Genomic DNA, 15,611 nt, shown 5'->3' on the forward strand with positions numbered 1-15,611 from the left:
GCCGAGCAGGGAGCCCCATGATGCGGGACTTGATCCCGGGACTCCAGGATCATGACCTGAGCCCAAGGCAGTCACTTAACCAACTGAGCCACCCAGGCGCCCTCCACATATAGTTTTAATACTAAGGTCAAAACCATGTCCTTTTGCTGGTCAATCCTCTTTCCTGTACATAATTACTTCTAAGGACCAAAAAAAAAAAAAAAAAAAAAATCCTCATTCCAAACATCTGTATATTTGCCAAATAATCCTCCTGCTGGATTTACTTTGGATTTAGTTCTCAAAGATAGACTCTAAAGTCTTTAACTGAAGGAAACACACACACACACACACCACCACCACCACCACCACCACCAAAAACCTAAAACACAAATAGACTTTACTCAGGCTCTGTTCTGAATTCTGAGGAGATGCCTCCTCCCCATGTTTTAAATTTTAAGAAGAACCATCTCACCTTCCAATGTCCACTTTAAAAAAATATTTTTTGTACTCTTTCTGACTGTTACATGCTTACAGATTTTGGAATTGTTTGTCTAATGTTATTTGCAAAGAGTGACTTCTTGCAGCTGTCAGTAAATGTGCTATGTCTCCCTCCCTCAAATCCCAGGATAATCCCCTCTGAATGTCTGACAGACTTTATAGAATTATGATGACATTCAGAGTGCTCTCAGGGCTCTGAGCCACAGAAAGTATTTTTCAACATTATAATTTATCTGTGATCTTTTTACTGCCATGTCCTCTAAAATACTCAGGAAGACAAAGTCAGCATGGCTTGTTCTTGGGCACTTTTTGTTTTGTTCTAGGAAGACAACTTTTGGATCTGAAAAGTGGATAATGCCATACTCACACTTTCCACTTTGTACCATTTACGATGAGAGACACCAAACAAATTGGTGGCTTTAGACATACATGGCTTGGCTGGCCCTTTGTCACTCTGACAGCAACGTGTACCCAATTCTCAATAGACCTCCTATACTGAGGTCTATTACTTAGGGTAACCATCACACGAGCTTTGATAAAGCTGGCTCTTAGCTCTGAGTCTGGTCCCGAATTTGCTTTATAACCCTGCAGCCTGGCGGGTGCCTAAAATAACCTGATTACCAGGAGAAGGAGCAGAGCGGGCAGAGGACCTTTAGATGGCTATTATAGAGTAGCCCTCTGTAGGCAGACCCATATAGAGCCATCCCCCATCACTAGCAATTTAGTAAGGAATTGCTTTATTCTGGAGCTATCGCCTTGGAGCATAGTGCTGCAGAAATAGGATTTTGATGTTGCGGAGTGGTAGGAAGATCATTTTGAGGCCCTGGACATTGCCTAGGTCTATATGGCACACTGTGAAGGGCATGCTGGCTGCTATGGGAATTGGGACTACAAGGGAAGAGAAGAGAGAAGGGCACCAAATTCAGATCCGTTTGGCTCACAGTTTTGCCAAACGGTGGCTCTGTTCCAGGGCTAAACCCTTTAGTAAAGGGTTAGGGAGAAACACGCTGAGTTTATTCCCCTCCCCACATTGATGCTTCTTTAGAATGTTCTTTATTTTGTGGTCACATCTGAGTTTGCCTGACTTCTGCATGCACAGAAGCAGTTTCATGCTGAGAGTTGTTACAAGGTAGATCAGTGAATTAAAAATAAACCGAAATGTTTGCATTTTAGGTCAAAACGTTTATACTGCTCTGGTGAAGAAACCCAGTAATTTCTTCATTATTTAAATGGGACATATGTCTACAAGACATTCCAAGGACCTGTCTTTTTGTAGCTACAGATAAGAATTCCTTTAACTGCTAGCTCTCTACCAGACTTCTATTAGCAGAGCACAAAGTAATTATAGTTGTCTGATTGGCTGGTATTATTTGGAAAAAGTAATTGTCCAAAAGAAGAGAATATGCAGACAGAATGATTTAATAATTTGTATATCAAATTTACCCTTTGGGTGGTTGTCATTAACATATAAATTAACTTATAAATTATATTCTGAACAGTGTGTAAACTCTGGAACAATTAGATAAAATAAAACCTCTCCACACACTAGAATTTCCCATAATTCAGAATGGAGAAAGAACACAAGATTCTGAAAATACATAAGACTGCCTCACTATGCCATAGCATTTTAAATCTCCTCCAGTTAAAGGCTTTCTTTAGTATTTGGGTATAGCTCTCTTGTCAAACAGGTAAGCAGAAGGCAGAAAATGCAAGTTTTGGAAGATCTTCCTACATGTCCAGGTGTGCCAAGTCCTGCTTGGCCATTGAATATTCATACTCTACTTGTAGCTTCAAAACCAGGGTGCAGATTCTGCAAAAAGCCCACCTGAGAATAAACTTTTCAGATCTACTACAATGAAGTCCAGGAATCACTGCAGTAGTTTATACTCTCTGGTCTCAAATGCTTTTGAAGTCCACAAAGTGGGTCATGTCTAAAAGGCCCAAGATAGGGTATTTAAAGATATTATAATATTTCTAAAAATATTTATAAATGGCCAAGCACACTGACGCTAATTGATTCAGTAACCAATGAAGACATCTTTGTTAATTTTTTTTTTAAATAAAATCCTTTTTTTGGGGGCACCTGGGTGGCTCATTCGGTTAAGCGTCTGCCTTTGGCTCAGGTCATGATCCCATAATCCCATGATTCCCTGCTCAGCAGGGAGCCTGCTTCTCCCTCTACCTCCTGCTCCCCCTGCTTGTGCTCTGTCTCTGTCAAATAAATAAATAAAATCTTTTTAAAAAAATTCTTTTTTCAGATTAGTGAGATCCCTCTCTGCATTTATTTATGTTTGAGGGTGCCCAAAACAGAAAATGTAATAAACATCCATGGTAAATATTTGCCACCAAAATGAACAAATATTAAGTTTTATTCCCTTCAGTTATTTTTTATTTTTTAAGTAAAGCATTAAAATCTCTACATTTTCTCTGCCAGGTCCATTATCTTCCCTTTCCAAACAAAGGTCGTCATCATCTGGTGTACGTATCCCAATTACATTTTTGTTCTTGTGTTATATTTTTTTATGTTCTTTAACAGAATTATGTAATATTCTCCATGTCTTGCCCAATTAGAAAATTTTTATTATATTTTCTAATCTTTATTGTTAGTATGTAAGTATGATTTTTTTTATTGTTTATCAATCTTAGATTGGATAATCTTCTGAATTCTCTTAATTTTACAAGTTATCTGAGGTTTCTTTTGAATTTCCTAGGAAAATGATCATATATTCTACAAATAAAAATTTGGTCTTTTCCTTTCCAATTCTTATACCTCTTTTATTTTGTATTATTTCTTTGGTTAGGAACTTCAGTTCAGTGTTGAATAGTAAGATGATTATAGGCATCCTTGTCTTAGTTCTTATTTTACTTGAGGTGCTTCTAAAATTTCCCCATTTAGACTAATGTTTGTTGTTAGTTTTTGATAGATTTATTTGATTAGGTAGAAGAAATTGCCTTCTATGCACATTTTTTAGGTTTTTTTTTTTCTGCTTTATTGAGAGAAGCATATGGCATTTCTTTGTCAATCTCTTAATGCAGTAAATGTGATGATTTAATTTGAAGATTTTTCCAATGTTAAATTATTCTTGCCTTCCCAGTCTTAATCTATTTGGTCATTATCTATCTATCTATCTATCTATCTATCTATCTATCTATCTATGCATTCAATTCCATATGGCAATTTGGGGACTTTTTAGTTATTTATATCATTCATTTAACAAATATTAATTGAGTACTTCCTATGTGCCAGGCACTTAGGCAATACAAGTACAGTAATGAACAAAATAAATTTAAAAAAAATCCTTGCCCTCATAGATTACATTTAAAAAAGCAGTCAACAAGCAAGATTGATAAGTAAAATGTATAGCATGTTAGATAGTGATTGCTATTAAAGAAAAGAATAAAAAGAGAAAAGGGATGTAAAATCTGTGTGAAGGGTTGGACTTTAAATTGAGCATCCAAGAAAGTCTTCACAAAAATGTAAATCTGAGGAAAGGCCTGTAGGAAGGGAGAGGACTTAACTATGCAGCTAACTGGGTAAAGAATACTCCAAGCAGAAGAAACAGAAGTTAAGCCATCCTAAAGTAAGGACATTGCTGACCTATTTTTTTTTTAAGATTTTATTTATTTATTTGACAGAGAGAGATACAGCGAGGGAGAGAACACAAGCAGGGGGAGTGGGTGAGGGAGAAGCAGGCTCCCCACCGAGCAGGGAGCCCGATGCAGGGCTCCATCCCAGGACCCTGGGATCATGACCTGACCTGAAGGCAGATGCTTAAAGACTGAGCCACCCAGGTGCCCCATTGCTGACATATTTAAAGAAAATTTGGCAATTTTTTTCCTAGAAAATTTGCCTATTTCATTGAAATTTTCAAATTCATTGGTATACAATTACTTATAATGCTTAATTATTTTTTAAAATGATTGCATTTGCAAAGTGACCATTGCTTTAGGTCACTTTTTGTTTTGATTAGTCTACCTAGAACTTTGTCTATTTTGTTATTTTCTCAATATTATTGTTACCAAATACACTCTGTAAATTGGAATTGACAATTTATACGTTGCATCTCAGATGTGCATAAAAGCCACTTTGTATTTCTTTACCTCAGATGACAGCCTCCTTCTTATACTCGTAGATGGCTCTAGTAAACTTCTGAATATCTTCGGTGTCAAAGAGGAGCTCATGAAAATTTGGTAGTGCTAGCCCAATCTCTCTCTCATTCTGCCTAACCACACCATGCTGCCATTTTGACTCCACTCCGCAGCTGAGTGTTATTGGCAAGACGGCATTCTGCAAGGTAGCCTCTTTAGTGATTCCACAAGAGCACAAGCTGCCCTCTTTTTGCCATTGCTCTCAAACCCTTCACTGACCATCCGCATAAGCTTGGGGTTGCATAGGATTTGCAATTAAAACTTAAAGAATCATCAGCACAAAGGAGAACAGAGAGGCCTAGTCAGAGAGAGCTGACTCACCCTGAAGCAACTTCCTTGCTTGGATCAGGCCAATCGCCATAAGTTATAGACACTTTAGGAGTAGAATTAGTAAGACCAAGGACAATGTCTGAGACAAATGGGATGAAACACTTCAACTAGAGTGTATAAATAATATTTTTGGGGCTTTGTATTTTATGATGCTATGATATCTTGAGGCTTTAATAGTTAGAGATTATCCCTCTCAGGATTAGAGAACTCCTAGAGATAGCAAACACTCACCTGAAAGCATAATCGTTAAATGCAAATCAACCAATCCAGAGCCCATATCCTCAACCACCTCCTTACGGGGCCAAGCCACTATAATCCTGCCTTAATCATCCCAGGGCCAAGTATCAGACAAGTAGGGGAAGTTCCTATGTCTCAGAACCCACCAAAATTATTGAAACTAGCCAATCCTAGGTGTGTCTACTTTGTTTACCCTTCCTGACCTATTCCTTCACACAAAAACCACAATAAAAGCTCTCATCCATGCTTTCCTCTTGCTCCCTCTGATTCCTGACTGACCCTGGTGCTTCCTCATTTGGCCCCAGTTGGTATGCCATGCCTCTTATTTCTAGGGATCTGTGAATATAAACTTCTTCCTTGATGACAATCATTTCCATGTTTGCAAGTCTTACCATACCTGATTAGAACAAATCCTGGTACATTTTAAAACATAGAGGGCCACATATAGAACATAAGCCTGTGTATGCAATACCGTTAGGATGTTAAAGGTCCTTTGCAACTAGATGCCATCTTAAGAAGGAAGATATTGGGGAGGAGGGAGAAGTATTAGAGTCCTTGAATGGGGATTGAAGTAGTTCACCATTCCAATCTCATAGATAATGAACTCATTGCTGCTCTTGGTGGAAACTTTTTTGTCAAACTTTACCTTCCTGAGGATAGTGGCAAGTGATTATGGATGATAGTCCTATCGCTGCTTAGCCCCAGCATTTAGCACCATTAAAAGGCTTCTGAGTTAAGTTAGGAATTTCTGCTTGAATGTCCAGTGCTTTAGGCTGCTTGAAAGGATCACAGAGGTAGCATCACATTTTGCTTTTATTATCAGAACAATGTTGTATAGTGTAATCAAATTACCTGAGTTTGAATCTAGGCTCCATCACATGGGCTATGTGACCTTAGACAAATTATTTAACCTCTCTTCACCATAGTTTTTCACCTATAAAATGAAAATAATTGTAATTGTACCTACTTCATGGGGTAGTTGTGAGTAGTAAATGAAACAATCCATAGAAGTTACTAATTTAATACCTAGCACTTACTGAGTTATTAATTATGATGATAACTAGATGATTATTCATATGTCTTTGTGCAGGTACTGTGCTAAGTGGTTCCTTGCTTCCTCTATTTTCCCAGTGTCCCATCGTAGTATTATTACCTAGGAATAGAGGAGCTGGGCTTGAGTCCTTTGACTCTACACCCTTACTCTTATTAGCCATCATCTCCCCATGACTGGAGGTTTAAGAGAGGGTAAATCAAGGAGAGAGTTCAGGAATTCTGGCACCATTCTACTATATCCAAGAGTGAAAAACAAGACTATTTAAGACGCCTTGTGACATTTCTTATGTTGTCACCAATGTTGCTGGTATTTAGATCACTCAGCCCAAGCTGTAGTGTACAAGACATCTACAAATTTCCTTCAAAACATTTCAAGAATGTTATGCTTTTTTTCTTTCCCACAAAAAGGCAAACATTACTGAAACATTTCATTTTTGTTTGAAAAAAGATGTTCTTTGGCATCAAATATCTAACATGAAGATATTTTCTGGAACATCAAACAATCATTGATAGCTAACAATGCTGGTTTTGCTTAAATGAAAGCCATTATGAAGCCACCAAGTTGTCATTTAGCCAAGAACCATGAGATGCAATAAGTTATGGGAGCATCAGTATCAAAAGGAAAGATATTTTTCCGTTAGTACTGAACCTGAATGTTAATCTCTTTTGAAAAAAAAAGGCAAGATTGAAGGACAGTGAGAAAGAAAAAGAGAAAGAGAAAAAGAAGTTCTGGTTGTTATTTAAAGAATATACACCAGTGAAGCAAACTGTTCCAAGGCTATCATGTCATCATTTCAAATTAGAAGCAACACTGGTTAGAGGTATAAAATAGTATTGATAAAAATTTTGTAATTAAAGTTTGAACTCTAAGCAATTGCACGAACATAAATAGTAGTGTGTAAATCCCAGTCAAATAGGGAGTGGGCAACTCCAAAGAGGGTCACCAAGCAAAGAAGAGTTAGACAAATAAAGAAGAAGATCTAGACAGGGGAGGACAGGGATTCTCCCTTTGATCCTCCCAGCTCAGGATTTACCTATCCCTTAACAAGGAAGGATTAGAGCAAATACCAGAAGCACCCAATGTATTATTTGTAGTGTTGTGTTATGAATGATTGCTTAGATTGATAGTGGAGTAACAATACACAATATAGCATTTATCCTTTTATAATCAATATAAAGTCCTGAGTAAAAGACCTCCTTCAGACATTGTTAATGCAACTGGGGAGAATTCAGCTGATAATTGCACTTATAGGCCTGTTACCCTTGCAACCTTTCTTTTTTTAAAGTTTTTATTTATTTAAGTAATCTCTACACCCAACATGGGGCTTGAACCCATGATCCTAAGTTCAAGAGTCACATGCCTCTCAGACTGAGTCAGCCAGGCCACACTGTCCCTTTTAAGCGTTCTTAAGAGAGGGAAAGATACACACACACACACAAACACACACACAGGGAAAGAGAGATGGGAAGGGAGGGGGAGAGAAATAAGACCTAATGTCCTAAGCCACCATTTTGTGTAATGAATTAACTTCTCTTCTTTGCAACTAGAATGTTACTATTTGTTATGTGCCATCATCCTTGGAAGAAATGAAAAGATAATACTCAACTCATTTTTTGGTAGAGTTTAATTTTCTTGTGGAACCTGCATTGAGAAAGTCTCCTAGAAAATGTCTTCCAAGGAGGCCTGGTGCCATCTGGATGTGTCACAGATTTCACTGATAAACTGAGATGTGTTAAGCTATTATTTCTTGCTACTGACTCTTCACCCAGTGGCTTTAGAATACCCTTGAAGTATATTGACTTCGGAACCTAACAGGCATGGGTTCAAATTCTGGTTCTGCCACCTCCAGGCTGTCTGATTTAGGGAAAGTTACTTATTTGCACCTGCGAGAAGGACCTATCTATGCCATAATAGGAATGTCTTCCTTGCACGGTTGCCCTGATGATTTCATGAGACAATGCATGTAAAACAGACTTCAGCACACTATGAACTCTCAACAAATGTCATTCTTAACCACTGGATGTGACAACCCTGAGTACCCCCACCGCATAGCTTTCCTCTTGGGGAGACTGCAAACAACACAGAGCCATTAGCCCTGTTTCCTACTGAGCCATCTGACATTGATTTTTCACTGCATATCCTGGGGACAAGCTGCCCATCACTAGTGCCATAAAATAAAGGAAGCAATAATTCTCCTCTGACCATTCGACTGCTAAAATGAAGGGACCTGGAATTTTACACTCTCTAGGATAATACAGAAGGCCTTGTAATAGGTTACCCCGCGTTGCTGGTTTCGGGACTGTTAGCTGAGGGGGAAGGGGCGATTTGTATGCCAGAGGCTTTACATTATCCATTAGCATTGTGGTCTCTTTGAGTTCTTGTCATAACCTACAAGGTGTTTTATGAAAGAATTAACCCCAAGTAGCTTTTGCAGAAATAAAATAATATGCTACGGAAGGCTTGCTCATTTTCTGCCTGTATTTTACTGCTATGTAAGACATGGAGAGTGAGAAAATGGGAGAGAAAAAAAGAAAAAAAACACGAGGAAAGGCAGAGAGATGTGCAAAGAGGAGAAAGGGAAGTATGTATTGATCCTATTCTTCTCTGCTTTAGCTAAATATGCATTTTCTACATCTCTGTTTCAGACTACCAAAAAACTAGCAGGGCCAAGTGTTATTTATTTATTTTTTTTAAATTAAAGACCACGTACTGCTTTTCTTTCTGGTTTTAAAGGATGACATGTTTATTATAGAAAGTATGAAAGCATATTTTAGAAGAGAACATTTTAAATTTCCCATAATGTTGTCAAACAGATGTAACCATTTGTAATATTTTGGTGCATTTTGTTCTAATGTGTTTTTTATGTATGTATGTGGAGGCCATATTGAACATACAGTTTTGTATCTTCCTTTTTTTTTTTTAATCATTACTAGGTATATTTCTCCACATCTTTGAAAATTCTTTTAAAGATAAAATCTGATCAATTCATCATACCACACACAAAAATAAACTTTAAGTGAATCAGAGATCTAAATGTTAAAAAATTGACCTACACAATGCTAGAAGAAAACACGAATGATTTTTTTTTATATATATAGTCTAAATGGAGGGAAAAGTAAGTATGACTTAGAATTTAGATGCAGTTTAAGGACGCCTGGGTGGCTCAGTCGTTAAGCGTCTGCCTTCAGCTCAGGTCATGATCCCAGCGTTCTGGGATGGAGCCCTGCATCATGCTCTGTGCTCAGCAGGGAGCCTGCTTCTACCTCTCCCTCTGCCTGCCTGCCTGCCTACTTGTGCTCTCCTTCTCTCTCCCTCTGTCAAATAAATAAATAAAATCTTTTTTTAAAAAAGAATTTAGAATGCAGTTTAAAAAATTGATAAATTTGATTACATAAAAATTAAACGATTTTCATGGCCAAAAAAAACCACAAAAAACCCCACCATAAGCAAAGTCAAAGGACAAACAACAAATTGAGAGTATATATTTGCAACATATATCACAGATAAAGTACTAATTTCCCTAAATATCAAAAACTTGTAAAGATTGAAGAGAAAAAGACCAAAATTCCTATAGAAAAAAATGGACATGAGATATAAACAATTTATATGTGTATATATGTATATAGCCCTTAAATAAAGAGACGTCCAATTTTATTTATAATAAGAAAAATACAGACTGAAAGGAAACTGAAATATTTTAAAGTTTAGCAAGGCTGAGAAGAAAAGGGTACTCATAAAATACTGGTAGGAATGGAAAACGGTACAATCTCTATGGAGGGATGTGGTATAATAATAAATATGTTTGGTTTTTGTCCCAGATTCCTGGCACAGAGCTCCCCAAACCCTTGGAATTTCCTGAGTGATAGGAATATCTTTTGTTATTCATAACAAGCCTCTTTAGATTAGACCTGAGTTTATGCTAATGAGGTGATTTAGGCTGGCGGGGAGGGCTTGGGGAGGGGCAGGTCCCTAAAAGCCTCAGGATGAGGCCAGCGACCAGAAAAATCAAGTGATTAGAGGATTGAAATTTCAGCCTCATTCCTGACTTCAGGGAAGGGAGGTAAGGCAGAGCTGGAGATTAAGCTCTATAGCAACTCTTGAACAAGAAGGTTTGATGAGTTTTGGGCTGGTTAACATTCTGAGGTGCTGGGAGGTGGTGCCCTGGAGAGAGTTTGGAAGTTCCACATCCCTCCCCTCATACCTTTCCCTACGCATGTCTTTCATTTGGCTGTTCCTGAATTGTATCCTTTGTAAATAAACTGGTAAATGTAAATAAAGTATTTCCTGAGTTCATGAGTCATCCCTATCACCTATTTTTTGCACTCTTACATTCAAGAAATTCACTTTCTGAATGGATGTGGAAAGTTAGACACTAACTGGGACAGGAGAATGGTGAATAAGAGTCAGGACATATCAAAAATCATACCTTATGGCTGTGCACTTTTCTTATGGGTAAAGACCCTGAACAGCATAGCCTGGAGCTGGGCATGGGAGAGAAAGGAAGGGTCTTCTCACTTTCCTTCAGGCCAACAGTTTCCTCAGTCTCAAGAGAGGAATATATTTATAGACCAGTTGAAAATGGATTCTCAATCCAGTTCCATCTACTTGTGGTTTTTGTGTATACTAGATTTTGGCAAAAGGTTGATTACGAGTCTTCGATTTTAGTATTATTATAATTGTCACATTTTTTCCCATATCATTTCTAATTATTTTAATGGGGGAATTGGTAAAAGTTGCATCAGAAGCCATTTGAAATGTTAATTCTTAAATTTTTTATAGTAGTGGTCTATGAAATCCCATGGGGGATTTATCTGTCATTCTTCATTTTTAGTAACTTCTTCTCTGGATAAACTGTTGACTTCTCTTGATTTCAATTGAAGAATTTAATTTTTTAGATAAGTAAAAGTTTAATAAGCACAACATTTAGAATCTCTAAGCTAATCATTTCAGAGAAGGCTCTAGTCCACATTGTTTTCTTATTAGGTTGCTATGGCTGCTGTAACCAAGCATGACAAACTAGGTGGCTTGAACAACAGAAATGTATTGTCTCAGTTCTGGAAGCTAAAAATCCAAAATCAAGGTGTTGTCAGGGTTGATTCTTCCCAAGAGCTGTTTGAGAGAACCTGTTCTATGCTTCTCACCTAGCTTCTGGTGATTTGCTGACAATCTTTGGCATTCCTTGGTTTGTAGAAGCATTATCCCAATCTCGCATTAATCTTCACATAGTGCTCTCCCTGTGTGCATGCCTGTGTCCAGATTTTCCCTTTATATAAGGGCTCTCATCATATTAAATTAGGGGCCACCCTACTTCAGCATGAATTCATCTTAACTAATTACATTTGCAACAACTCTATTTCCAAATAAGGTCACATTCCGCTGTATAGGACATCAACAAGTGAACTGGGGGGGGGGGGGGGGCTGTGATTTAACCCATACCATTTACTATATAATAAGCAGATGTCCAAGAATTCTAATCCTGCCCCCACCCCCAATACACGTATGGCCAACTTTCTAAATTAAAGGCAGTGGGAAAGGACAAAAGGCAGAGGTAAGAAAGTGAAATAACTTTCACTGAACTCTTGTAATGTGGCAGTTAATATTAGGCATCTGAAGCATATTATATCATTTTATCTGATATCAATTTTATCAAGGAGGTAGGCACAAATGACAAAAGCTGAAACTCAATTAAGTCACTTTCTAAGGATCAGTTAGAAAGGACTTGGATATGTTTGACTGCAAAGCCCACACACTTTCCTCTACTCCCTCCTTGCCTCTCTGCAAAGGCAAAACATTCATAATAATGGTTATTATAAGAATAATAACAACAACAATAACTCATGGAAATGTTTCATTAAAGCAACTGCTTCTTCTAGCACAGAGCAAAACAACAAACAAAGCAATGGGTGATATTTCTGACAGGGTGATTCCATTCTCCCTAAACATTCACAGCAGGATTTTCCTTCCTGCAGCTGAATAGAGGTTAATTTCTAAGAGATAAAGGGAGAAAAGAAACAACAGAACCCAATTTAAATATTTATGAATGTCAAAAATTTAAAATTCATATTTTTTTTACATTTGATTTTGAAATCTTCAGCCTGATGGTAAAGACAGTGCAATCCTGAGACTTTCATAATAGCAATAGCTCACAGTTATTGAAGCCTCCTATGTGCCAAGCACTGGGCCAAAAACTTGTCATGTATTGACTCATTTAAACTTCACACAATCCTGTGGGTTAACAGTGGCATAACCTCCACTTTACAGATGAAAAGCAGAGAAACATAGCTCATCTTCAAAGCCTGGTTCTCAAACACTATGCCCAGTTGTTTCTTGAATAGAAAAGTTAAACCACCAAATGAGAGTTGTCTGTGATCAAATTTTTTTCTTAGTCAAGCATGGCTTTTTCTAATGGAGAAATTATAGTGGTTAGAGCAAGGGGTTTGGAGTCAGACCTGAATTTGAGTCCCAGTCCAAACTTTATTAATTACGTGACCTTAGGCAAGTTGTTTAGCCCTCTTGGGCCTCATTTATCATTTTCAAAATTGGGATAATAATACTTTCCCACAGGGTTATTATGAAAATTAAGTAAGATAATACATGCAAAGCCCAATCACTGCTGCATAGTAGTAAGTAATTTATTATTTTTATACAACAGGCATAGTACGCATTTGAATATTATCCAGATATGTTTCCATGTCTTATAAATCTTCTTAGCTGGCAACTTCTCACCCTATAAAAAAGAGGGTTTAAATGCTTCAGGAAAAGGATAGATACTTATTAGAACAAGAAGATCATTGTTTATTTGTGTGAGATTGAAACAAGACTCAAAAGCCAACTTTTTCTAGGAAAGAAATGATTTTTAAATTTCTTTTAGGTTTATTAACATACAGAGAATTGAGCCTGAAGTCTAAAATATAAATTTCTTTCTTTGGTGAGGGAAGACATTGCTTTGAAGTCTCTCTCCACTGGCTTTCTGTCTAGACTAGAATAAGGATAAAGCATAGAGGAAGTAGGGATTAGAGGAAGAAGCATAGCAAAAAGAGATTAAGGAAGTCAGCTTGCAGGGTCCTTGTAACAGCCCTTTCTCCTTAGGATTGGGAGCACCAGAAAGCACCTCAAGAAAGCAGGTAGAAAGAAGCACTTTCAGAAACACCCAGTAAGGTAGGAAGCCTCCAAAAACATCAAAGCTAATGGCCTGCTTCCCTGGTCTAGGCATAATATGGGAAGGCTGCCAACCTCTTAGAGAAGTCCAATCTGGGGTTAATTGCTACATCCACATGGTGTGATAGCAAGGATATGGAGGTGATGGTAAGAGAAGGCCAGGTCAATGAGGTCAATGAGCCATAGCAGCACTTTTGGTTCCCTAGAGCTCAGAGATGGTGAACACACGCAAGAAAGCAAGCAGAAGCATTAAAGTGGCCAGAGATCAGCAGAAGCCTAGGGTTAGAGTGAAGAGCAGGGACTTTCACCCCAGAAACTGGGAATGGAAAACACAGATTTCAGTAGTGGATGCTGGTATGTCTCCTTACACACTGTGATAGTGACCCCACAGCTTAAAAGAAGCCAGTAGACCCTCCCTCCCCTTTTCTCTTAGTGCCAGCTAGGAAAGGAGCCAGGGAAAGAGCAGAACTCTGAAAGACTATATTTTCCTGAGGCATCCAGGCAGAGATTGTAGACATCAAATGATAGGTCAGATGACATTACTGGATTGTACCAAAATATAGTATATTTTCTTCTGCTACTTGCTGGGTAGGGTTTCTTGGGTAGAACAGATAAGATACAGGAAATAATGAAGTACAGTTTCTTTACACATCTGGCCTCATATAAATGTCCATGTGGGATGCTTAAAAACCAGAATATAGTCTATATTTACAGCAAGGACTGGTTATAGTCCCTACTAAAATTAGAATTATTATTATTATATTTTTCTAGAATTAGAATTAAGAATTGTCTTGAGGGTAGAGCCATGAACCTATGAGGAAAAGAAGACAGGAGGAATTCAATCCGATTGTCATATGGAAATGCAGAGAGAAAGAAAGAGTATGTAGTTTCTGGCCTTCAAAATAGGCTATTTGAATATGCAACAAAAGAGTAGATTTGAAATTCAGACTTTTTTTTTTTTTTAAGAAATAAAAAGATTTCCTAAATTTAACATTTAGTTTTATCATATTAAGAGACAGACTTGGTGACCCAGATCATAGAATTTTACTCTATATCCAGGACAGAAAAAAGAGATATAGAGAAGCCAAAAGCCTACTTCTTCTGACTTAAGTAATTTTGTGAATAATAAGAAAGAGAGATAGGTAGAAATCAAGAAGCTGAGAAGCCAAAGGCCTTGTCCTGTCCTCCGTAAACACCAGGCTTCAAGTGGAGGTTAGGGACTGTCTTTAGAAATATCTAGAAAGGAATGGGAGTCCGGAAGCACTGGACTTAGCATCCTTTGTACATAGGGAGACTGAGAGCCTTTGGAAATAGCCTGCACAAAGTTAATTTCCACATTGTGCAGGGATGGCATGAAGGTAGTGGCAGAAGATGGGTGAATAGATCTGTGGTATAAGTTGGCTTCTCTGGAAGTAGATGCTAAGACAGAATTTGGGGTGAAAGACGTTTATTAGGGATTAATACCTGTGAAAAAGGAAGGGAAGAAGCATGATTGGGCAGAGGGAGAAACTGGTGAGATTGTGACGAGACCCAGCAGAATCTCAGCCAACCCAAAGGGAAACTCTGGAGTGAGAACCACCAGTCAGTGTTGTATTGCCATCTGCTGAATGAGCCAGGCTTTTATACTCCCACGTCAGTAAGTCATAAAATGAGTGTCACTCTGGGAAGAGCATGGCCTCAGGCAAGATGTCTTTCTGTAGCTGAAACAGCTCCTGAAGGAGCTGTAAGCCAGAAACCATCTGTTTTTTTTTTTTTTGTTTTTTTTTTTTTTTAAAGATTTTATTTATTTATTTGATAGAGAGAGACACAGCGAGAGAGGGAACACAAGCAGGGGGAGTGGGAGAGGGAGAAGCAGGCCTCCCGCCGAGCAGGGAGCCCGATGTGGGGCTCGATCCCAGGACCCCGAGATCATGACCTGAGCCGAAGGCAGACGCTTAACGACTGAGCCACCCAGGCGCCCCCAGAAACCATCTGTTGATCACTCTCAGCTACCAAGGCAGTAAATCTTTCCTTGAAGGGGGATCTGGGCAGAGATCCTTCTGTCTACCATAGCCAGTGTGAGGCAAATTTCCTAATTCCCCTTACGTGAAGGACTCTGAAGTACCTATTAGTCCCAAAGAAGCAGATTCTTGAGTACTGAGAGGGTAGTGGATAGAAAGGCTGCTGGATAGATTTGCAGACAAAAAGGGCCAGTTGCCTCTTGGTG

At 38.2% G+C, this 15,611-nt stretch overlaps 1 protein-coding gene across 20 annotated transcripts in view; it reads left to right on the forward strand.

Moving 5' to 3' along the window:
- Positions 1 to 15,611, forward strand: part of LOC129045780 (uncharacterized) — a 202,396-nt gene that overhangs the window by 120,237 nt on the left and 66,548 nt on the right. For 4 of the 20 annotated variants that reach the window (XR_010411439.1, XR_010411458.1, XM_064590894.1 and 1 more), the window contains one exon: positions 2,912 to 2,955. The exons of the other annotated variants lie outside the window; for them this stretch is intronic. Coding sequence is in view for 2 of the 4 variants with exons in the window: in XM_064590894.1 (XP_064446964.1) it covers positions 2,912 to 2,955 (44 nt within the window). In the remaining 2 variants the exon portion in view is untranslated. The remainder of the gene's footprint in view (positions 1 to 2,911; positions 2,956 to 15,611) is intronic. 20 annotated transcript variants of the gene reach the window in all.

This window comes from Mirounga angustirostris, unplaced genomic scaffold (assembly GCF_029215605.1).
Source record: "Mirounga angustirostris isolate CCGP_5_RB_7025 unplaced genomic scaffold, mMirAng1.0.hap1 SCAF_5, whole genome shotgun sequence".
Taxonomy (NCBI): Eukaryota; Metazoa; Chordata; class Mammalia; order Carnivora; family Phocidae; genus Mirounga; species Mirounga angustirostris.